Source organism: Amphiura filiformis, chromosome 20, assembly GCF_039555335.1.
Source record: "Amphiura filiformis chromosome 20, Afil_fr2py, whole genome shotgun sequence".
NCBI lineage: Eukaryota > Metazoa > Echinodermata > Ophiuroidea > Amphilepidida > Amphiuridae > Amphiura > Amphiura filiformis.
Genome location: NC_092647.1, coordinates 47,422,244 through 47,441,326, shown reverse-complemented (window position 1 = coordinate 47,441,326; position 19,083 = coordinate 47,422,244). Strand labels below are relative to the sequence as shown.

The 19,083-nt window shown below is 36.9% G+C and overlaps 1 protein-coding gene across 2 annotated transcripts in view; it reads left to right on the top strand.

Moving 5' to 3' along the window:
• The window catches only part of LOC140141864 (uncharacterized), a 125,136-nt gene that overhangs the window by 47,690 nt on the left and 58,363 nt on the right, over positions 1-19,083 (top strand). For both annotated transcript variants that reach the window (XR_011857469.1, XM_072163736.1), the window contains exons 3-7: positions 787-971; positions 1,549-1,661; positions 13,236-13,409; positions 14,038-15,141; positions 15,482-17,341. Coding sequence is in view for 1 of the 2 variants with exons in the window: in XM_072163736.1 (XP_072019837.1) it covers positions 787-971; positions 1,549-1,661; positions 13,236-13,409; positions 14,038-15,141; positions 15,482-17,341 (3,436 nt within the window). In the remaining variant the exon portion in view is untranslated. The remainder of the gene's footprint in view (positions 1-786; positions 972-1,548; positions 1,662-13,235; positions 13,410-14,037; positions 15,142-15,481; positions 17,342-19,083) is intronic.

Genomic DNA, 19,083 nt, shown 5'->3' with positions numbered 1-19,083 from the left:
AAACTTACCGTAATATAACCATATTATATATAAGACAAATAATAATCGCAGTCAAAGACAATATAAAAGGAGCAAAAATGCATGTTATAAAAGAGATGCGGAGGAGCTGTGATTCTGTATTGACTAGAGCTTGAGATTGAGATTGAAAAACAGAGAAAAAAAAAAGAAAATCCAAATTAAAGCAAATAAACTTACAAACAAAAGGCTAATGAACAGCCAACGAAATATACAAACTCAAATGAAAGGATGGACTGAAAAAATGAGTACTTCTTGTTCAAATAACGCTATTATTATTCGAGTACCATTGACGCTCTTCTATAATAAATTACAAAAAGCGTTGTTTTTAATTAATTAATGATGCATTTTTAATACAAAAGATTTGAAACAAGCTCTTTTTAGGGTATAGGCCTATCCTTACGTTGAGGAAGCTGTTGCAGAAGTGATTTGGGGTTTCTTGCACCTGATGGTTTGTTTTTGAGGAAATTTGGCGATGCAATGGGGTTTCATATAGCACCTGATGTCCTGCATGTTGCGGGCAGATAGAGCATTACATCAGGGATATGGCGTTTCTTCTATTATTATATGTTTCTGTTGCGGAGAGATAGAGCCATGATTTGGTGTATAATTGTAAATCTCTTGGGTTTGATATCAGATTAATACAATGAATGACCTTACACTGCATTGAAACTGACACTTTAAATTTATTTGAGAAAATTATATCCATGTCCACAAAAATTAATACCTTTCCCAATCTGATTTATTTTTCACTTTTGTTTTATCTTGCAGAATGTCCAAAGAATTGGTGGGGTCAGAATTGTTTAGAGAAATGCCATTGTCAACGGAGAACTAAATGTAACAATGTGGACGGCTCGTGTATATGTCGACGAGGTTATACAGGTCCTACATGCTCCGATTCGTGTGATGGATATCACTATGGGCATAATTGTGAACAAAGCTGTAATTGTCTTCAGGTAAGAGAGAATTTAATGTTATTTTGTTTATTGTTATTTTTGTTATTTCTTGCAAAGTTCAGAAGCACTGAAAGATCGGTAATGGCAATGACTGACATATTTTTGTAATAGATAAATGATATGATTTGATCAGCAAGGACTGAAAAGTGAAGCATAATTAATGTTTAAATTTAAAAGTTCGGAAGCACTGAAAGATCGGTAATGGCAATGACTGAATATATTTTAGACAGATGATATGATTTTTTGATCAGCAAGAACTAAAATGTGAACTATAATTAATGTTTAAATTTAAAAGACGATATTCATATAAATGGATGTGTGGCCCATAAGGAAAGAACTTAAATAGACATGATAGAGGCAATAGAGGTGTTAATGGTTTCATTTTTAGGTTTCCTTCCTGTGTGTTTTCATTTTGCCAGGTGCTCAAGATCGATACTGTACATATTTTTGTGACTCATGAACTTTTCGATATTTTCAACATTTCACCATGTTACCGTTTATTCATAACTGCCTCTCTAAACATCACGGTAAACATAGATGAATGACCCATTACTTTTCTTGTTTGTTCCATCCATAGGGTGCTCCTTGCGACCAGTTCACTGGGGGATGTCTATGCCCGCCAGGTTGGGATGGTAGACAATGCGAGCTACCTTGTCGAGAAGGTAGATACGGGCAAAACTGTCAAAGAAGGTAGGCATTGCATGCAACGAACAAACTCATAGGAAATACGCTAATTACGTTTTGTGCACAAATATCCTGAAAGTTATTAAACTATAGGTGTTGACAAATGGGGTAAAGTATGTTGTTGTGAAACGAATGGTATATTGAAGTTACCGTTTGCAATACAGTAAGCCAAAGAATTAAGGTACCAGTTGCGTTCACCCCTGTATATCCTAAATAAAGACAAGTATGTCAAAATTAAAATAACAGCCACTACCTGTACTCTTTATTTAGCTCTTATTTGTTGAAATTGGTTGAGAAACGGTGATCTAAAACCTAATGAAGAAACGAAATCAAAAGTTGCACTTTTGTGTTCTAATCAATGAAAGCACGATGCTAGTTATATCAATGTAAGCACGGCGCTTTGTGTACCAATCAATAGGCATGCAATAGAGCAAACTGCAACTTTTAAATTGGGATCTTCCTTGGGTTTTTGGATCGTCGTGTTTTTATTTCTAGAACAATTCCAACAAATGAGGTGTTAAATTCGAGCTAAAAGATGCAGCTATTGGCTGCTGGTTTCAATTATGACATATCAGAAGTATCGTTAGTTTAGAATTGAAACAAGTGTCACATATTACTAAAATGCAAATTACTTAAAAATTAAATTTCATCTGTTCAGCTCATTATTATTCAAATCTACAATACCGTATTGTTTTACCATTGATGTCTACACCTATAACATAGATTGGCACATCACCATGATCACAGAACCATTGATTTTGACACAGTGTTTGGGTCAATTTTAACTTTTCCGTTTCATTGTACTTGTGACTATTCAAAAATTCTGATGTTATCACACGTGGGATTTGATGTTATCATACGTGGGATTCACATTAAACAGCAATCACACGTATACTGGTAATTGCGGACTTTCATTGGTCTGTGATTTATATACTGGTTTTATCATGTGGACAATAGTCATGAATAGGCTAGATATGAATATATAACAATAATTATACTTGGTTTTAGATTAGCGTCAAGTGTAATAATTGTTACATTTTTTATGTTTTCTTTTTATCAATCAACGCCATTAAGGATCATTTGACCACGTTGACATTATACAAATAGAGTTAATTTGTTTTCTATTCAAACATATTTCGCATATCTTTCATTTTTTGTTTGTATTATTTGTATTCCATCATACTCACTCACCAATCCGTGGACAATAAAATTGTATCAGAAATAACTCATTCACACATTCAGCCTATATCATTAATTTCTGAGGTTAACAGGTTTTGCAACGATTGTGATTATGATACGTGCAACAATCCGCGCATCTGTTATTGCCATATTGAGGGATTTACGCTAAGTTCAGGAATTCATTATCCTAACATGACTTTTGTTGATACCTTTCCCGAAAATGTTGACATGAACACATTTTGTGGTTAGATTTCATAACTTTATAGCTTTCACAACATATTGAAGTTCTGAAACATCCCGCTGGACAATTCAAAGTTGACCAATTGTTTCCCTATTTTGACAGAACAACTCGATAATAATCTGTCAAATACAGGCAATTATTTTGTTTACCGTCATCAACGTGGTGGGTCTGTAAACAATGATGTGTGTATTCCCATGCCGTGGTCCAACATGGTTTATATGTGATTCAATTGACCGCTAAATCTTAGCAATACAACCCTATCACTCATTCAATGTCAGCACCCTTAACAAAAATCTTTGTGTGTTATCCGAATGCTATACTAGGAATTTAGGCAGTACAGGGTGGACAAGGCAGGGTGTCCCGGTTAAAAGCTACCCGAAAAATATATTTCAATATGTTACGTTACTTTTTTTCCATGGTAACATACTAACAATTTATTGGCCAACAATTCTTTTCAGGACATGGTTCTTTTAAAGATTCTTAATTGAATGTTTTGGTCCATTGAAGTATTTCAATCAACCATATAAATTTACCAGAAATGGGTAGTTTTGTAAATACATATAATTTAGAAATCATATCATGAAAAGGATTTAGCCAATTAAGATCACCTCTTCAGGGAAAACAGATCACATGATAATATTTACTGCTATATAAACATAGCTTGGGCCAAAACAAATATTAAATGTACCAACAAAATCACATTAAATCCGGGCAACTTTTAGCTGGAAATACGTTATAGAAGTTGGAAAATTGTGGAAAAGTATCGTGCGTAATTATACTTAGCGCGTAGACCTAATAAAATAAAACTATAGTTGGTATTGTTTCAAATATTACCATATTTTGGAACTCCGGCATTAATGCTATATCAAAAAATATAGCTATTTTAGATAGAGCATGTATAGGCTACATAGCACCAGATATTATCTTCAAAGCCAACGCGGGTGCATGCATTGCATAGTCAGAAGTTCAAATCATTTAGGAAAATGGCAAATCAATCCTTTCCTTTTGAAAAAATAAGAAGTGAGGATCATTCAACCCCGGTTTAATGAAGATGTTATGACTTATGTGTTATAAATGTGTTGGTTTAACCTAGAAAATATGTAATAATGGAATTAACAAGCTTCAAATAGCATCACGTTTTGAAAGATAGCCAACCTTTACTGCAGAGTATATCTCATATTATGTCCCACGCTTTGGCTAGCTTCTGTTGGCTTCAACTTGAACACTGTTGAAGGTATGTGTGTGTTTTACTCACTGGTAACCAAATTTCTGAAAATTTGATTTTCACCAGATCATACAGGGAAATTAGTGCGTTTCCATGTTTGTAAATAAAATAATTATTCTTTCGTTTGATGTTTCAAAGACTACCATCTATAGGCTTATTGCTCTCTAGCAATTATAAAACAGATACAAGAAGATACGGTACACTTCTGTTTTATTTTATTTTTCACCGTACGGTATGTGTAGCCGGGATTACCCGGTATTAAGTTGCTACTTTAGTTGCTAATATTTTAAGTACAACTTGATACCTGCAAGCATGACAAGTATTCACTTCAATTAAGCTTCTTCAATTCAAAAATAAGAATAAAAGAAAAAAAAAAAACCACCTCACTATGCTCACTTACAAAACTCTTCACAGAAGAGTCACTGTTATTAAAGGTTGACCTGATACATGTAGAACTTGTTTTTTTATTATTTTTGTATTTTTATTTTTTTGGTCATTTTTAATAATCGAAACCTTTGGGATTTCCATTCTTCAATAAAATCGCTGACATTTTATCATCTGTTCTCCAATACAGCGATAAACGCTTAACGGACATTGCATCACAAAGTTTACCATTTCAGTAGTTCCCGAAATCCTTTACTGGAAAGACACTCAAACTACGTCACCATTACGGACGTTCAACTAGCCCTGGTGCGCATTGACCATACTCACATTAACGATGACGTAGTTTCGGTTTCTTTGCAAAGGATTTTGGGAATTACTTAAATGGTCAAATGACCAGCTGCTCTCTTAAAAGATATCCTGATGTCGGAACGATGATGGCCAAAGAAAATATCATTGTGTCTTGTACACTTGTAATAACATCCGCAATTAATTGCCTATTTAACACGCCCATGAACTTTCGCTTGGTACTAATTTAGCCATACAATGTTACTTTGTTTACATCCAGTTGGTGTTGAGAGTCGTTCTGACAGATAACCGATACATTATAAAGCAGGTCAGAAAGATAATAATTTTGATTCTGTTCTGGAATCAATTTAATATCTGGCAGTCTGGTTCTTGTTGCATTTGAGACAATAGAAGTTGATAAAATCCAGACAGGCTACTTTTATTTGTCTAATGTTTAATAGCGTTCATTGTTTGTAATTTATGGCAATTACCAAGATTATTGTTTGATAAATAATGCAAAACTGACTTTCCTTTCCTTAATATAGAAAGTTAATGAAACTTAAGAGCTATTTGCGGAAGCAGCACCTTGCATAGTAAAGTGAACAGGGAAAAATATGTTTCAAAGCGTCCGCACGCATTCGTTTTTCTTAGGGCATCCATTTCAGCTGAAACGGCAAATTCATTACAATCGCAATTTTTTTAAATTTCCTTTTAATATTTTTTTTCAGTTTTTTGCCGTATAATCATGTCATTCTGAGATATATTTGGAAGAAAATTACTCGATTCGATTATTATAGGTATAAAACAATTGATATTTGTACTTCAATTGTGTAAATGAACCACAATTTTATTCTGTGTACTTTTGACCACTCGCAAATCTTAATTCAAAATAAAGTTAAAAAACCCAACGCATTTCGCATTCATTTTTGAAACGGCCAAGGGCTTTGATACATATTATTTATTTTGTTTGGCCATATCTAAAAAGCAAACAAACTACGAAACAATTATATTCATCTAAAACTCTGATGCCAATTTTTGTATTGCCCGCAGGGGAAATACTTGATGTGGTAAAAACATGAAATCATTATAATCTATGGGCTTTATTATAAATTTAACAGTTTTTGAAGGAAGAGATATTTTTGGAAAATGTTTATATTTTTATGTAGCTTCAATGTTATTAATATGCAATATAATGCAAATATGAAACGTTCATATTAAGGTTACACAAAGAGACGCATAAAAAACGTATAAAAGACGTATAAAGTTGTTCTCTAAAACAGAGTTTTCTCAGTAATCAAATATCGCAGCGAGTGAAATGTTGGTGCATTGGATGTAGCTTAACATTTTTGTGTGTGTTATATACAAATTATTAGAATAAATTTGAAAATCCTTCGTTTAAAGCATTTTTACCCACCATGTTCACAAGATCAAAAACACGTTCCATGAGGTTTTTTCAAATGTGCGCTCCGTATAAATCCACACCGAGGGATTGTTTTCTTCTTTTTCGTATTGTATTACAAATCGATCAAAGAAATAATGTTGCCATGGGGAAGAACCAAATACAGTACCGATTAAATTTTAAAAGCCCGTTTTGGGGGAACATTTTGGAGAATTTGCTTGAGAAAAAGCTGGTTTGTGAAATTATCTATATCTTGATTACGAGACGTTAATTTAGACATCTGAATACCTACATTATTTCTCAACATTCTGCCAATTGCTATTCCATTTGATTTTCACTCCAAATTGAAGCTAGTTTTGCAAAAAACGAGGTTTTCCTCCATCAGTTCGTTCAAAATTTCAGCGCCGACATGCGTGTTTATTCTAAGAGCCATAATGCGGACGCGATTGTAATCATGTAATTGCATCCAATTACAGTTAAATCATCCGCTTTGAGAACAGTGAATTGCGTAAGCTGATCTATGGCCTAGTGGATAGAGCGTTGGACTGGGAATCTAATATGAACTATTTTTGTGGGTTCGAGTCTCCGTGTGGCTGAATTTCCTTTTTTTTTTTCTCTTTTCTCATTTTACTTCCTTTCTTTCCTCTTCTTTCTCCCTTTCTTTTTCATTTTTTTTCATTTCTTTCTTTCTTTCTTTCTTTTCGTTCATTTTCTTTCTCTCTCTTTCTTTCTCTTTTTTTCTTTTTTTTTATTCTTTCTTGCTCCTTTCTTTTTAGTTTTATTTGATTCATTCGCTGAGTGCAGTGAATCGTGATTGATTGTTTTTCTCTTTGTAGGCCTGCTAAGTCTGTCTTGTTGATTTTCATCCCAAATTCGATTTACAAATAATTGCTTTTTGATATTGTTGTTGTTGCCTACCCTTACATTGTAATCAGGGGAATAGCAGCATTGATTTCATCAAAGATATCAAGGCTATAAATTCAAAATGCCCCCAATTTATAAAATCCTTGTGAAAATTGCCGAAAACGGCTTGTGCCACCCCCCCGGCATCCGAGCTCCGGGCACGAGCTAAGCCAAGTTTCATAGCCTTTTCATGTCTTGACCGTGGATCAATATTCTATTGTAAGTAGGCCTACGTCCCGGTACGCTTGTTCATTTTCTGCATGGCTGTTTCTGTTATGAACTTACGCCCCTCTGAAATCAAGCGCATGAAAAACTCTCGGCTAACCTTAATGAAATAAAGAGTCCAGACAGACATGTTGCTTCAATGATGGGCGTTGTGAGGTCTGGAGGACAGGCCTTTCCCATTATGAAAGATAAGACAAATTCCTTCATTCCATTAATGTATTACCTTGCTGTATGCCTCGAATTATATGAATCTTTTAGGAAGATTATAATGTCTTAAGTAAAGTTGGAAAGCTTGATCCGTATCTGAGAAAATTATTTATAATGTTTATAAACATGACAAAACATTATGTTACAACGAAATGAGCATAAAATCGCAAGTTGATAGTTTCGAGACGCCCTGGTTACTGCGTTGGTGTTCTTTGTTTCACATGCACCAGTTCAACCCAGTAGTATGTCTGGTTGTCCTTTGTGAATAGGGGCACAATAGGCTATTCACGAAGGACATACTTCTGTACAGGTGCACGGCAAACAAAGAACATCAACTCAGTCAGCCAGGATGTCTTGAAACTACCAACTCGCGACTTTACGCTCATTTCGTGGTAGTAAGTCACATATTACTCTTCTTTTATTCAAAAATCTGTCTCAGACCACCAAACGAAAGAAAGATCATTCATTTTGTTTAGCATATTTTATTTATACATGGCTAAATCAGGTATGATAATGATAATTCAGATAGTCAAAGAAAGAGCTTTATGAGTGTAATAACTTTGAGCAAAAAAAACAAAAAAAAAAAACAAAACAAAAAAAAAAAAAAAAATAAGCAATACAAAAACACCTCAACAATGGGATTCACCTGAACTCAAGTACACTATTGAGGAGGAATAGTTTAGTCATTTATAGCTTCAAAGTCAATTTAATTGTTGTGGACTGGTTACGCCCTTAACCTTACCTGGTTTAGTATAATGAATCAAGCATGAAATGCTGCTGATTATTTTACAGTCCTTGACGAGTGAGTATATCTATATGACATCAAGATGATGCTCATCTGTCAGGACACTGTTCTTTAACCCCTTTATCTTTGCACTTTCAGGGACTTTGAGCTCTGAATGTGCGAGGTACAAAAACTCGTACTCCGCAACTTGATGTCACATTTTTGAACTATGAATATTAAATTGGGCTTTGTGAACTTCGCCGTTGGAAAATGGAATTTTGACTCGTGGTATAAGTAGCAATGATTGACCACAATAAGAGCCGGCATGTGCTTGTCCGTGCGGAGACACGCTTGGGTCCTGACTCGAAGGAGTTGGATTAGTTTGGTTACTTATAAACACTTCTCAAAGATAGAAAGCTTGGAAATTTCTTATAATGTAATTGTAAAAATCATGACGAACTGCCAGCTCTGCATGGGAGTCATCACTACTGTGGAGGGTCTGGCTAAATGGTCACTCAAGATATTTACTTACAAAATGTGAATCCATTGTTTAACCGTTATGATCATGACGATGCAAGATGGTAAAATATGCCAATCCTCCGCTGTTTACACAATAAAATCTATTCCCTTTGCCGTATGAAAATCTGAAAATGCATAAAAGTATAATGTGCGGAAAATGCTTGCCAATTCAAAATGATACCTCTATACTAAGTGACACCCATCTGCTAGGATAGCCTTTGGATAGACAAATGCCACGGATAGCCAAAGGAGTAATAAGACCGGATATCTAGTCTCAAGAAAGGGACACGAACCGTGAACAACCCTCAGACACATAAAATTGATTGTATTATTCACTCTGATAAGAAGAATATGTTTTTAATCTTATGGGTACTGTATAATAAAGAGTTGAATTACTGGACAATGTCAATGGTCAAAGTAAAATTTCATTTATTAAAAAAAAAGTGTCAATAATGTCCACATTCAATTCATACTAGCTACATACTTATGTTATGGAGGATTCAAAAATAGTATAGCTTAAAAAAATAATAACACACAGGTAACAAAAGTTATGTATATTATAGGGGCAAAGAATCCAGTTACTACACTGGAATTTCAGTGACTCAAGACAAGCGGTACGTTATTTATGATAAGAAAAGAGGTACCGCTACAATGTACCTCATTTGTTAACATATATAATGAACCACTTGTCTACAATCACTGAAATTTCAGTGAAGTAATTGGATTCCTTGCCCCTATAATATACATAACCTTTGTTACCAGTGTGTAGTTATTTTTTGAGAAAAACGCAAAATTAGTCACAAAATTTTATCAGGGGGTGTAGTACTACCTTAATGCAGTCCGTTGTACCTCGCCTTAGTAGTCACTAGTGGTGGTGTATGAAAATTCCGCGACAATCTATTCTTTTAAAAGTTGGCACCATTGTCTCACGACAATAAAACCATGCTAATTAATTACCAGCAGCTAGCTAACATCAGTAGCTCTAGAACGACCATTGTTCCTTTCAATGAATGGTCAATAAAATGTTTTGCAGACTGGAAACGGAAATTTTCGTTTTGGAACGCCAGTGGTGATAAAATATGTTGTATTACACACCTGTTGATGTGAGTGGGCAATTGTCTTTTTGTGTGTTTGTGATTTCCAACTCCCGTGAAACGGTCACGTTATGGGAGTCTCCAAGAACAGTAGCTGCTCATTATTAGGCATTTGCTGCAGAAGTTCAAAACGCCAACCATCGTTTAGAGTAGACAATGGATAAAACTGGATACTGCTATTCGGTAGTAACGATGCGTTTCTGGACGCGAGTCTTTTAAGTACACCCAACATGGCCAGAAGAGTATTTTCTGTAGTAACTTGTACAAATGCAACCCCAATTGTTTAATCAAATAAAGTAGAAAACATTGCAATAATAATTATTATTACTTGTTAGTACACTAAATCTAATATTTATGTTGTTCATAATAACACATTTTTTCTGTTTACATTAAATACATTTTCAACAGTTGTTGATATGCAATTGTCATCAGCATGCTTTTCATCATGCCACATACATTTCAATTTATCTTCATGCTTTCCGATTCCTTTCTGCACTTCCCCTTATACTCGTCTCAGTACAAATGTCAGCAAGAATCCGAGGCTTAAAATCTGATCCACTTTAGCAATATATCACCGCTTTAATATTATGCCTGTAGCTCATCGTTGTTTGTGTACTTTTTATTCAAAACATGTACCATTTTTACGAACTTCTGACTGTCTACTGTGTAAAATGCTTTACTTTCTTAAGACGCCCATAAAAATGACAAACAGGATTAAAATTGTGTCTCCAAAAGCAGCCAAGCGGAGCAGAAAAACACCACTTGCTCTTTTACTCCTGGGATTCCTGTCATCTCATGGGCAATAGTGTCATACTTGCATCACTCTTACTCCAGGACGCAAATCTCCTACATATATAAATTCACTGACATTTTGAGTATAGTGTTATGCCATGCCATGCAATTCTGAATCCAAAGCGTGAAATATTGCTCCCTCTGTAGGAGCCATACAGTCCCCTTTCGTCAAGCTCGAGCAATCCCAGTGGAATGCACTTTTCTTACTGGGACTGACTCTTTGTATTTCTCCTGGGGCAATTGCAGGAACATATCCCTCTGCCCTATACGGGGCCCATGCAATCATTATGAGTCTTCCTGCCGGCGGCGCAGGACTATGGTTTCCGTTCTTTCCTGCATTGTAGTCTATGTACACATCATTGTCTGTTGGATTTACAGGGAGTTGATTGCATTTTGGTAGCCAAAACCGTTACAATGTGCTCACTCTCCGTAAGACCTACTACTCTGACTAATGTTTGTTCTAACTGATGTTTGTTGAATATTAGAGGGGCTAACGGCTGGCACACTTCTTAGGAATGCATTTTTCATAGAACATGAATGATCTGGGAAGGTATCATCTTCTTATAATACGGGAATGATAAAGAATTCTGGGAATTAAACAAATTGCCATCGTACTTAGATACATATAATGTGTCAATTTACTCACACAATCCTGACAATGAACATGATGAACATGGCGATCATTTCAATGATTGCAATGTTCCTATGTAAACAGGTGCCATTACTTACTTTGTTCACAAAACATTGATAAAAGGTATTTTAAATGGACGACATCAACTTCTCTCAGCCAATCAATAGTAGAACACGAAATGTACCTTTGATTACAGTCCAATATATTGCCGTATTCTCTGCAGAATAGACACCATTGTTACTATGAGATGATATACTCCGAAGGACAGAGTAGCCAACACTCTATGTTTGTTACCACCTGATAATACCTACTTTGGGTGCTTATTATACAAACAGCAAAAGAATTAAGGTACTAGTTATGGTCAGCCCTGTATATCATGAACAAAGACTAAATAATTGCAATCCGCAGCCAGTACCTGCACTTAAGCTCTGATTTAAGACCTCTTTTGTTGAAATCGGTTGAGAAAATTAACAAAACGGTGATCGAAAACCAATTAAGTAAGGCAACGGAATCAAAAGTAGCATTTTAATGTATAGCACGGCGCTAGTTCTCTTGTTCGAGAACACTTTGTGTATTAAATCAATAGGGCATCTAATGGAGCAATCTGCAACTTTTGAATTCGCATCTTCCTTAGGATTTTGCATCACCGTACCTTTATTTCCGATGTCAACGAATGAGGTCTTAAATCCGAGCTACAAGATGTAGCTATTGGCTACTGGTTCAAATTAAGACATATCTGTCTTTGTTTAGGATATAAAGGATGAAAATAACTAGTAGTTTTGCTGTGATACTTTACAGATGAAGTACCATAGCGCGTATTTTAATCGTAATAGTATACGCTCAGGAAATAGTGCTGCGTTGATGGCGTAAACCCATCAGAATAATTCGTTGATCGGATTATTTTTGAGAAGCAACCTCAATACAAACCTCTACAGTTACATCATATACGTAATCTTGGTAATAGTAAATGACACATATTCGTCGATATAAACTTCCATTATCCGGAGTCTAACCTGGACCACATTATCCTCGTAATCAATCATGAATCAAACTTCATTGTTGAAAAGATGCGTCTAATTTGCTGAAATATAACAAGCATTTTGATATAATATTTCAGGAAATTGTTTCCCGATTGGACTCAAACTGACTTTTCAGCTACATCTGTGTAATCCGCCGTTTCATTTCTAGGGTTTTGATCATGAAGTGACATTATTCCTTACGGGGCTCTTGTAGTCCCTTTAGAGCATACAAATCAATTTACCTTTCATTGCCATTTTCCTGAAATTGAAAGAAATGCTTTTTTCATTAATAATCTTGTAATCCTTGGATATAATAATGTACGATTACATAGTCTTTGCCTGTCAAAAACAAACAACGAAATGGAGAAAAAGGAAATACACAGATACTTAAATAACGTGTAAATGATATCTTCAGAAGCCACATCTATAGGGACAAAGCATTTCACAGTGAGAGATATCCTTGAAACGTAAAAGCTTGAAAGCGTTGCTACTATAACAGGGCTTCCTTTAACTTCATGAAATATTTACGGTAACCATTTATGCACTCTGTATATATCAATTTGATTTTGTCGCGGGGATTTTGTACTTCAATAGTTCAGAGCAAGGTGGAAATGTCTAATATAAAAACATTGATTTTGTCCTAAGTTCCATACCCTGTTGCAGCTTACTATCCTTCATAATAATTCAATGTAAGTGTATTATAACAGTGTTTATGCAACATTGATTTGAGTTTTTTCTATCTCCCCACTGCAGTTGCAGATGTTTAAATGGTGCCACGTGCAATCCTATAGACGGCAGCTGCGAATGTACTCCAGGTTTTGCTGGTGAGAGATGTGAGGAACCCATTCTTGCCAGATATGCGAGGTGTGGTTGTGAGAATGGAGGAACATGTCAATTAGACGGTAGCTGTCTGTGCCCTGATGGATGGTAAGGATTATAAAGCACATATCGATAAGAGATAAAGTATTGATCAAGGTAGACATATACTTGCTATTTCAATACTTCAGGTGCATCATGTGCATACTGGTAAAGGACTACGGACATAGATTACGCCGTTTATTCAGTTACTGAATATACTGACGTGGAAATTAAATAGCGACATGTGGTAAAGTTGTATCAAAGAGGTACCAACTTCCTGATTGAAGGTTTACAATATAGGTTACTTACTAACTCTACTATCTCTAAGCTAAGGTTCGCTAGGTCTCTAAGGTTCGATATCACCATTTTAAAAACTACATAAATTTAGTTTTACCCTATCATGCCTATAGAATAAGAACATTAGACAGAGTGATCACATGTATTTTTTAGCGTTGCTGATCCAAATGCGTAGATGATCATAGTATTTGTCGAATACTTTTTCCAAAACTGAAGATGAAGTAACATTTTGACCTTAATGAAACAAACATATAGTAATTAAATTATATATAAAATATTCAGGCGACAAAATTAACATCAATGTCAAATTTGGCATTATAAAGTAAAAATACTACCTCCACATTTTGAGTACCCTCCTTTAATAGTTAATTTTACGCGATTCTTTGAACTTCTTCCGCAGGACTGGCACAATGTGTAACGAGATGTGTCCATGGGGAATGTGGGGTTCCCGATGTCGAGAAAAATGTAGGTGTCAAAACGGTGCTGGTTGCAGCAACGTAGACGGAGACTGCTTCTGTACAGCTGGATGGGCAGGGGAACATTGTGATCAACGTTGTGCAGAAGGACGATATGGCTCAGGCTGCAAGCGTGTATGTAGATGTCAAAATGCAGGACAATGTCACCACATTACAGGGAGATGCACATGTGGTGACGGATACATCGGTTTAATGTGTGAGTTACTTTGTCCAAGTGGAAGATTCGGACTCGGATGCTCTAGAACATGCTTACCGTGTAAGAATGGTGCCTCATGTAGTCACGTAACTGGAGATTGTATTTGTGCTGCTGGTTGGAGTGGAACGCTATGTGATAGCCCTTGTCCTGAAGGAACTTATGGCGAAGGTTGTGCTCAGCAGTGTAACTGCGCTAATGGTGCATTCTGTGATCCTGTATCAGGAAGTTGTAATTGCACTGCTGGATGGATCGGACCAAGGTGTGATTCACCATGTACGGAAGGCCGATATGGGCTTGAGTGTTTAAAACTATGTGAATGCCGTAATGGTGGCTCATGTAACCACATAGATGGCACATGTAGTTGCCCACCTGGATTCACAGGTACTCTTTGTGAGCAATCTTGTTCGATTGGATTCTTTGGACTTGGGTGTTTAAGTCAATGTACCTGTCAAAACGGAGGAGAATGCAATGTAGTAGATGGGAATTGCACGTGTCCACCAGGATACACAGGTAGAAACTGCGAGTTATCTTGCCTCGAAGGTACCTTTGGGCTAAACTGCCAAGAGTCGTGTCTATGCCAAAATGGAGCGTCTTGCGATCCTGTAAACGGTGACTGTACCTGTGCAAGTGGTTGGAGAGGCCTTCTTTGCTCTGAGCCATGCGCAACTGATTTGTATGGCGATGGCTGTAGCCAGAGATGTCGATGCTCTAATGGAGCAACGTGTGATCATGTTGATGGGACATGTTTCTGTGCACCAGGATGGATTGGAACCAGATGTAGAACAGCGTGCGAGGCTGGATACTTCGGTCAGAACTGCCGCCATCGGTGCAGGTAAATGCTTAATCTTTATTTCATGTGCGAATTATAAAAATGAAAGAGATACAATACTTCTGCTAATGTAGCTTCAAACAAAGAAATAGTAAATATTTCAGCTTTCTAGTACTCAGGGCAGTAGTAGTTCAACAATGAAACGAATTTAGACCTGTTAAAACATTTTTTCTAGCATTATTCATCTGGGTCATGTTAATGGGTTGTCTCTTATACCAAGTGTGTTTGCACAAGATTTCCCAATTTTACTGAAACGTTTACTTTACAAAACAATAACCTTTGCAGAGTGGTCTCTTCGCCTTAAATAAATTATGCTTACGATATTGTATTTTCCTTTTTGCAGATGCCAGCACGGATCAGCATGTGACCCAGTTACAGGTGCTTGTTCCTGTAAAGAGGGCTACCACGGTGAATTCTGTGAACTACCTTGCGCACCAGGAACTTTCGGTGTGAACTGCGTCAATCAATGCACATGCCAAAATGGTGCTTCGTGTGACCCACGAGACGGAACCTGTACTTGTGCACCTGGCTGGGTTGGTATTGTATGTGATCAACCATGTGAAGCAGGATTCCATGGACAACATTGTCTGGAGACATGTCGGTGCCTTCATGGAGCATGCCATCATGTTGATGGTACCTGTTCTTGTTTAGCTGGGTGGCAAGGCACTTTCTGCGATACAGCGTGTGCACATGGTACATTTGGACTTCGATGTGAGCATCAATGTTTGTGTCAGAATGGTGCCACTTGTGACTCAGTTGATGGTTCATGCATGTGTACTTCTGGCTGGACTGGAGCGACATGCTCAGAACCATGTCCAGATGGAACCTATGGCTTCAACTGTACCTCAAAATGTAATTGCAACAATGGTGCTTCGTGTGATCATATTGATGGCAGTTGTACTTGTTCGGCTGGTTGGAGAGGATATATATGTGAGAATCCTTGCAGAGAAGGATGGTACGGTCTTGGATGTAGACAGCAGTGTGAATGCTTCAATGGTGCTCCATGTGACCCAATCACAGGCACATGCCAATGTCTAGATGGATGGATGGGACCAACTTGTGAGCATCCTTGCCACGATGGATCCTATGGAGATCAATGTAGGCGAATATGCGAATGTCAGAATGGTGGTGACTGTCATCACATAGATGGCTCTTGTTCTTGTCCTCCAGGATGGATGGGGAAGTTCTGTCAACAACAGTGTAATGAAGGAACATATGGAGTACAGTGCGTCAATCAATGTACGTGTGAGCACGGCGCGCAATGTGATCGGGAAACTGGTTCGTGCACCTGTTCGCCTGGTTGGAGAGGGGCAAACTGCGAAAACACGTGTCCTCCTGGGACTTACGGCTCTGACTGCACCAGGCGATGCGCATGTCAAAATGACGGCACGTGTCATCATGTTCATGGCTGCGTATGTAGACCTGGATGGCAAGGCGAAATGTGTGATACGCCGTGTAATGCAGGAACATTTGGACAAGATTGTAGCGAGAAATGTACTTGTGAGCACGCGGATTTATGTGATCCAATCCTTGGCTGTATATGCCAACCAGGATGGCTTGGAAAGCAATGTGATATGCCATGTTCACCGGGCTTCTTTGGATTTAACTGTACACAGCAATGTAATTGTGACAATGGCGGTGTTTGTCATCATATTTTTGGTTGTTTGTGTCCACCAGGTTGGCGTGGACAGCAATGCACGAAGACCTGCTCTACTGGATACTTCGGTACTGGATGTTCTGAACAATGCAAATGCTCACGCAATGGAGCATGCCATTCTGTACTGGGATGTGTGTGTCGTCCAGGATGGGTGGGCCGATATTGTGATGAACCTTGTAAAGATGGATATTTTGGTTTACAATGCCAAAATCAATGTCTGTGTAATAATGGTGGCACATGTGACAATGAGCAAGGTTGTGTATGTGCTCCGGGATGGAGAGGACCTCGATGTAGCCATCCATGTGAGAAAGGTACATACGGAGAGCAATGCAAAGAGACATGTCATTGCCGAAATGGCGGCATATGTGACCATCTTAGAGGCTGTGTATGTGAACCTGGATGGCGTGGGGAACATTGTGAACGAAAATGCAGTACTGGTTTCTATGGTGATATGTGTAATGGTACATGCCCAGTTTGTCAAAATGGCGGATATTGTCATCACGTGACCGGACAATGCGCATGCCCACCTGGATACATTGGAGAAAGGTAAAGTCATTTAATTAGAATGATAATGTTGTTTGGTTAGATATTGAGCATTTTTATTAATCATATAAAAGAAGGTATTAGTAGCTTTAATATGAATTGACAGTTATCCCGGACAACCGCTTCCGTTTATCATAAACATAGCGTTATGATTACCGTTGAGCATTTGAAGACCTGAGCACATGAAGTCCACTTGGCCCCTCAACATGTATACACTAAAGTTACGTATAGTTTCTTAGGGTTTTATAATGTTTAATACATGTTCCATGATGAAAACATCATGAAAAGTTGTGAAAGATTTGTTTTGGCCCCAGATCATGAATAAAACATTACCAAACTATACGAAACTATACGCAACTTTAGTGTATACATGTTGAGGGGCCAAGCGGTCTTCTTGCGCTCAGGTCTTCATTTATAAACAGACGATTGACACATTGTCTTCTTGGTATAGTCAGTTGCGATAAAGAAAATACATTACACTTTGCTTCATGAAAAGGCGGAGTACATCTTATATTTTTTAAGGCACGATGAACAATTTAAAATAGCCCAAGGGTTTGTTTTGCATCACTGAAAGATGTAGTCAGGAATTCACTAGTAGACAGTTATTCTACTTAACATGTCATTTCTAAAACAAAACAAAAATATTGATCACTTTTTTTCTCTCTCTTGTGGGGATACTAATTGGAGTCCAAATATGACTCACTACAATTAAGCAAGATTTGGATCAGCAAAAAAGTTAAAGCTAATCCCAAAAGAGCGAGTTGTAACTGTCCGTTAATTCCTAGTTTATTTTTCTACGGCTTGTCAGTATTTACCTTTCCCTGGTCAGGCATTCGTCACCAATTGGGTGACCACACCTTCCGATCATGGCAAGTGCTGCTGTCATGATAAAGTCCAAATTTTCACATTCAAATCTCTTGCGACAAAGTTCCGCTATTTGAATTGTTGATCTTGAATATCTATTTTAATAATTGAGTAGGTTGAGGATCAGTACGCATTCCCAGAGAGCTTCGCCTTAATATCGAAACATCAAAGATCGAGTAAAATTACTGAACTTTTCCCTAAATATGAAAATGTCGAATTATTCAGGATTTACGCGCCTTTGGCACTTTTGCTAGACTTTTGATGTTTTGAGGAATATATCACTAACAAAATATACGCATTTGAATTAAAATACAATTGCGACATTGCAAAAATAAGTAATATAATAATTCTAACGTATTTTATGAAACGTTAAGGATCTTTCTACGAGTTTATTAATATAAACCTTTTTCATTTATTTTAAGAGTGATTTGACAAAGGGATAAATAACAAATTATATTAGGTTGATTTCGTTTTAGTTATCAAATTTCATCATTTCCAGTTCAATCATTAGACTTTGCCATTCGAACTATGGAACTATCATAGGCTAGAAGAACTTTCTCACAATAATGATTTGAACTATTCAAAAACAATCAATTCACTGAAAATCAAATCAAATTTCAAGTACAATTATGTTATAATAATATGCTTTGTTGGTATGTCATATTATTGGTATGAGACAACAAAAACAATCTAGGCGTGTTTCGGAATGCATGAGATGTGTATGTTGCCTTCAGCATCTCTAAATATCACTGACCCGCGAAACCAGCTTTGGGCAGGATCGCTCCGTCGGTCTTCCACACTCAAATAATTGGTCGCAATTTGTTTACACAACTAAAACCCATTCACTTATCTGCCACAAAGAGGATTGGTTCTTCACGAGA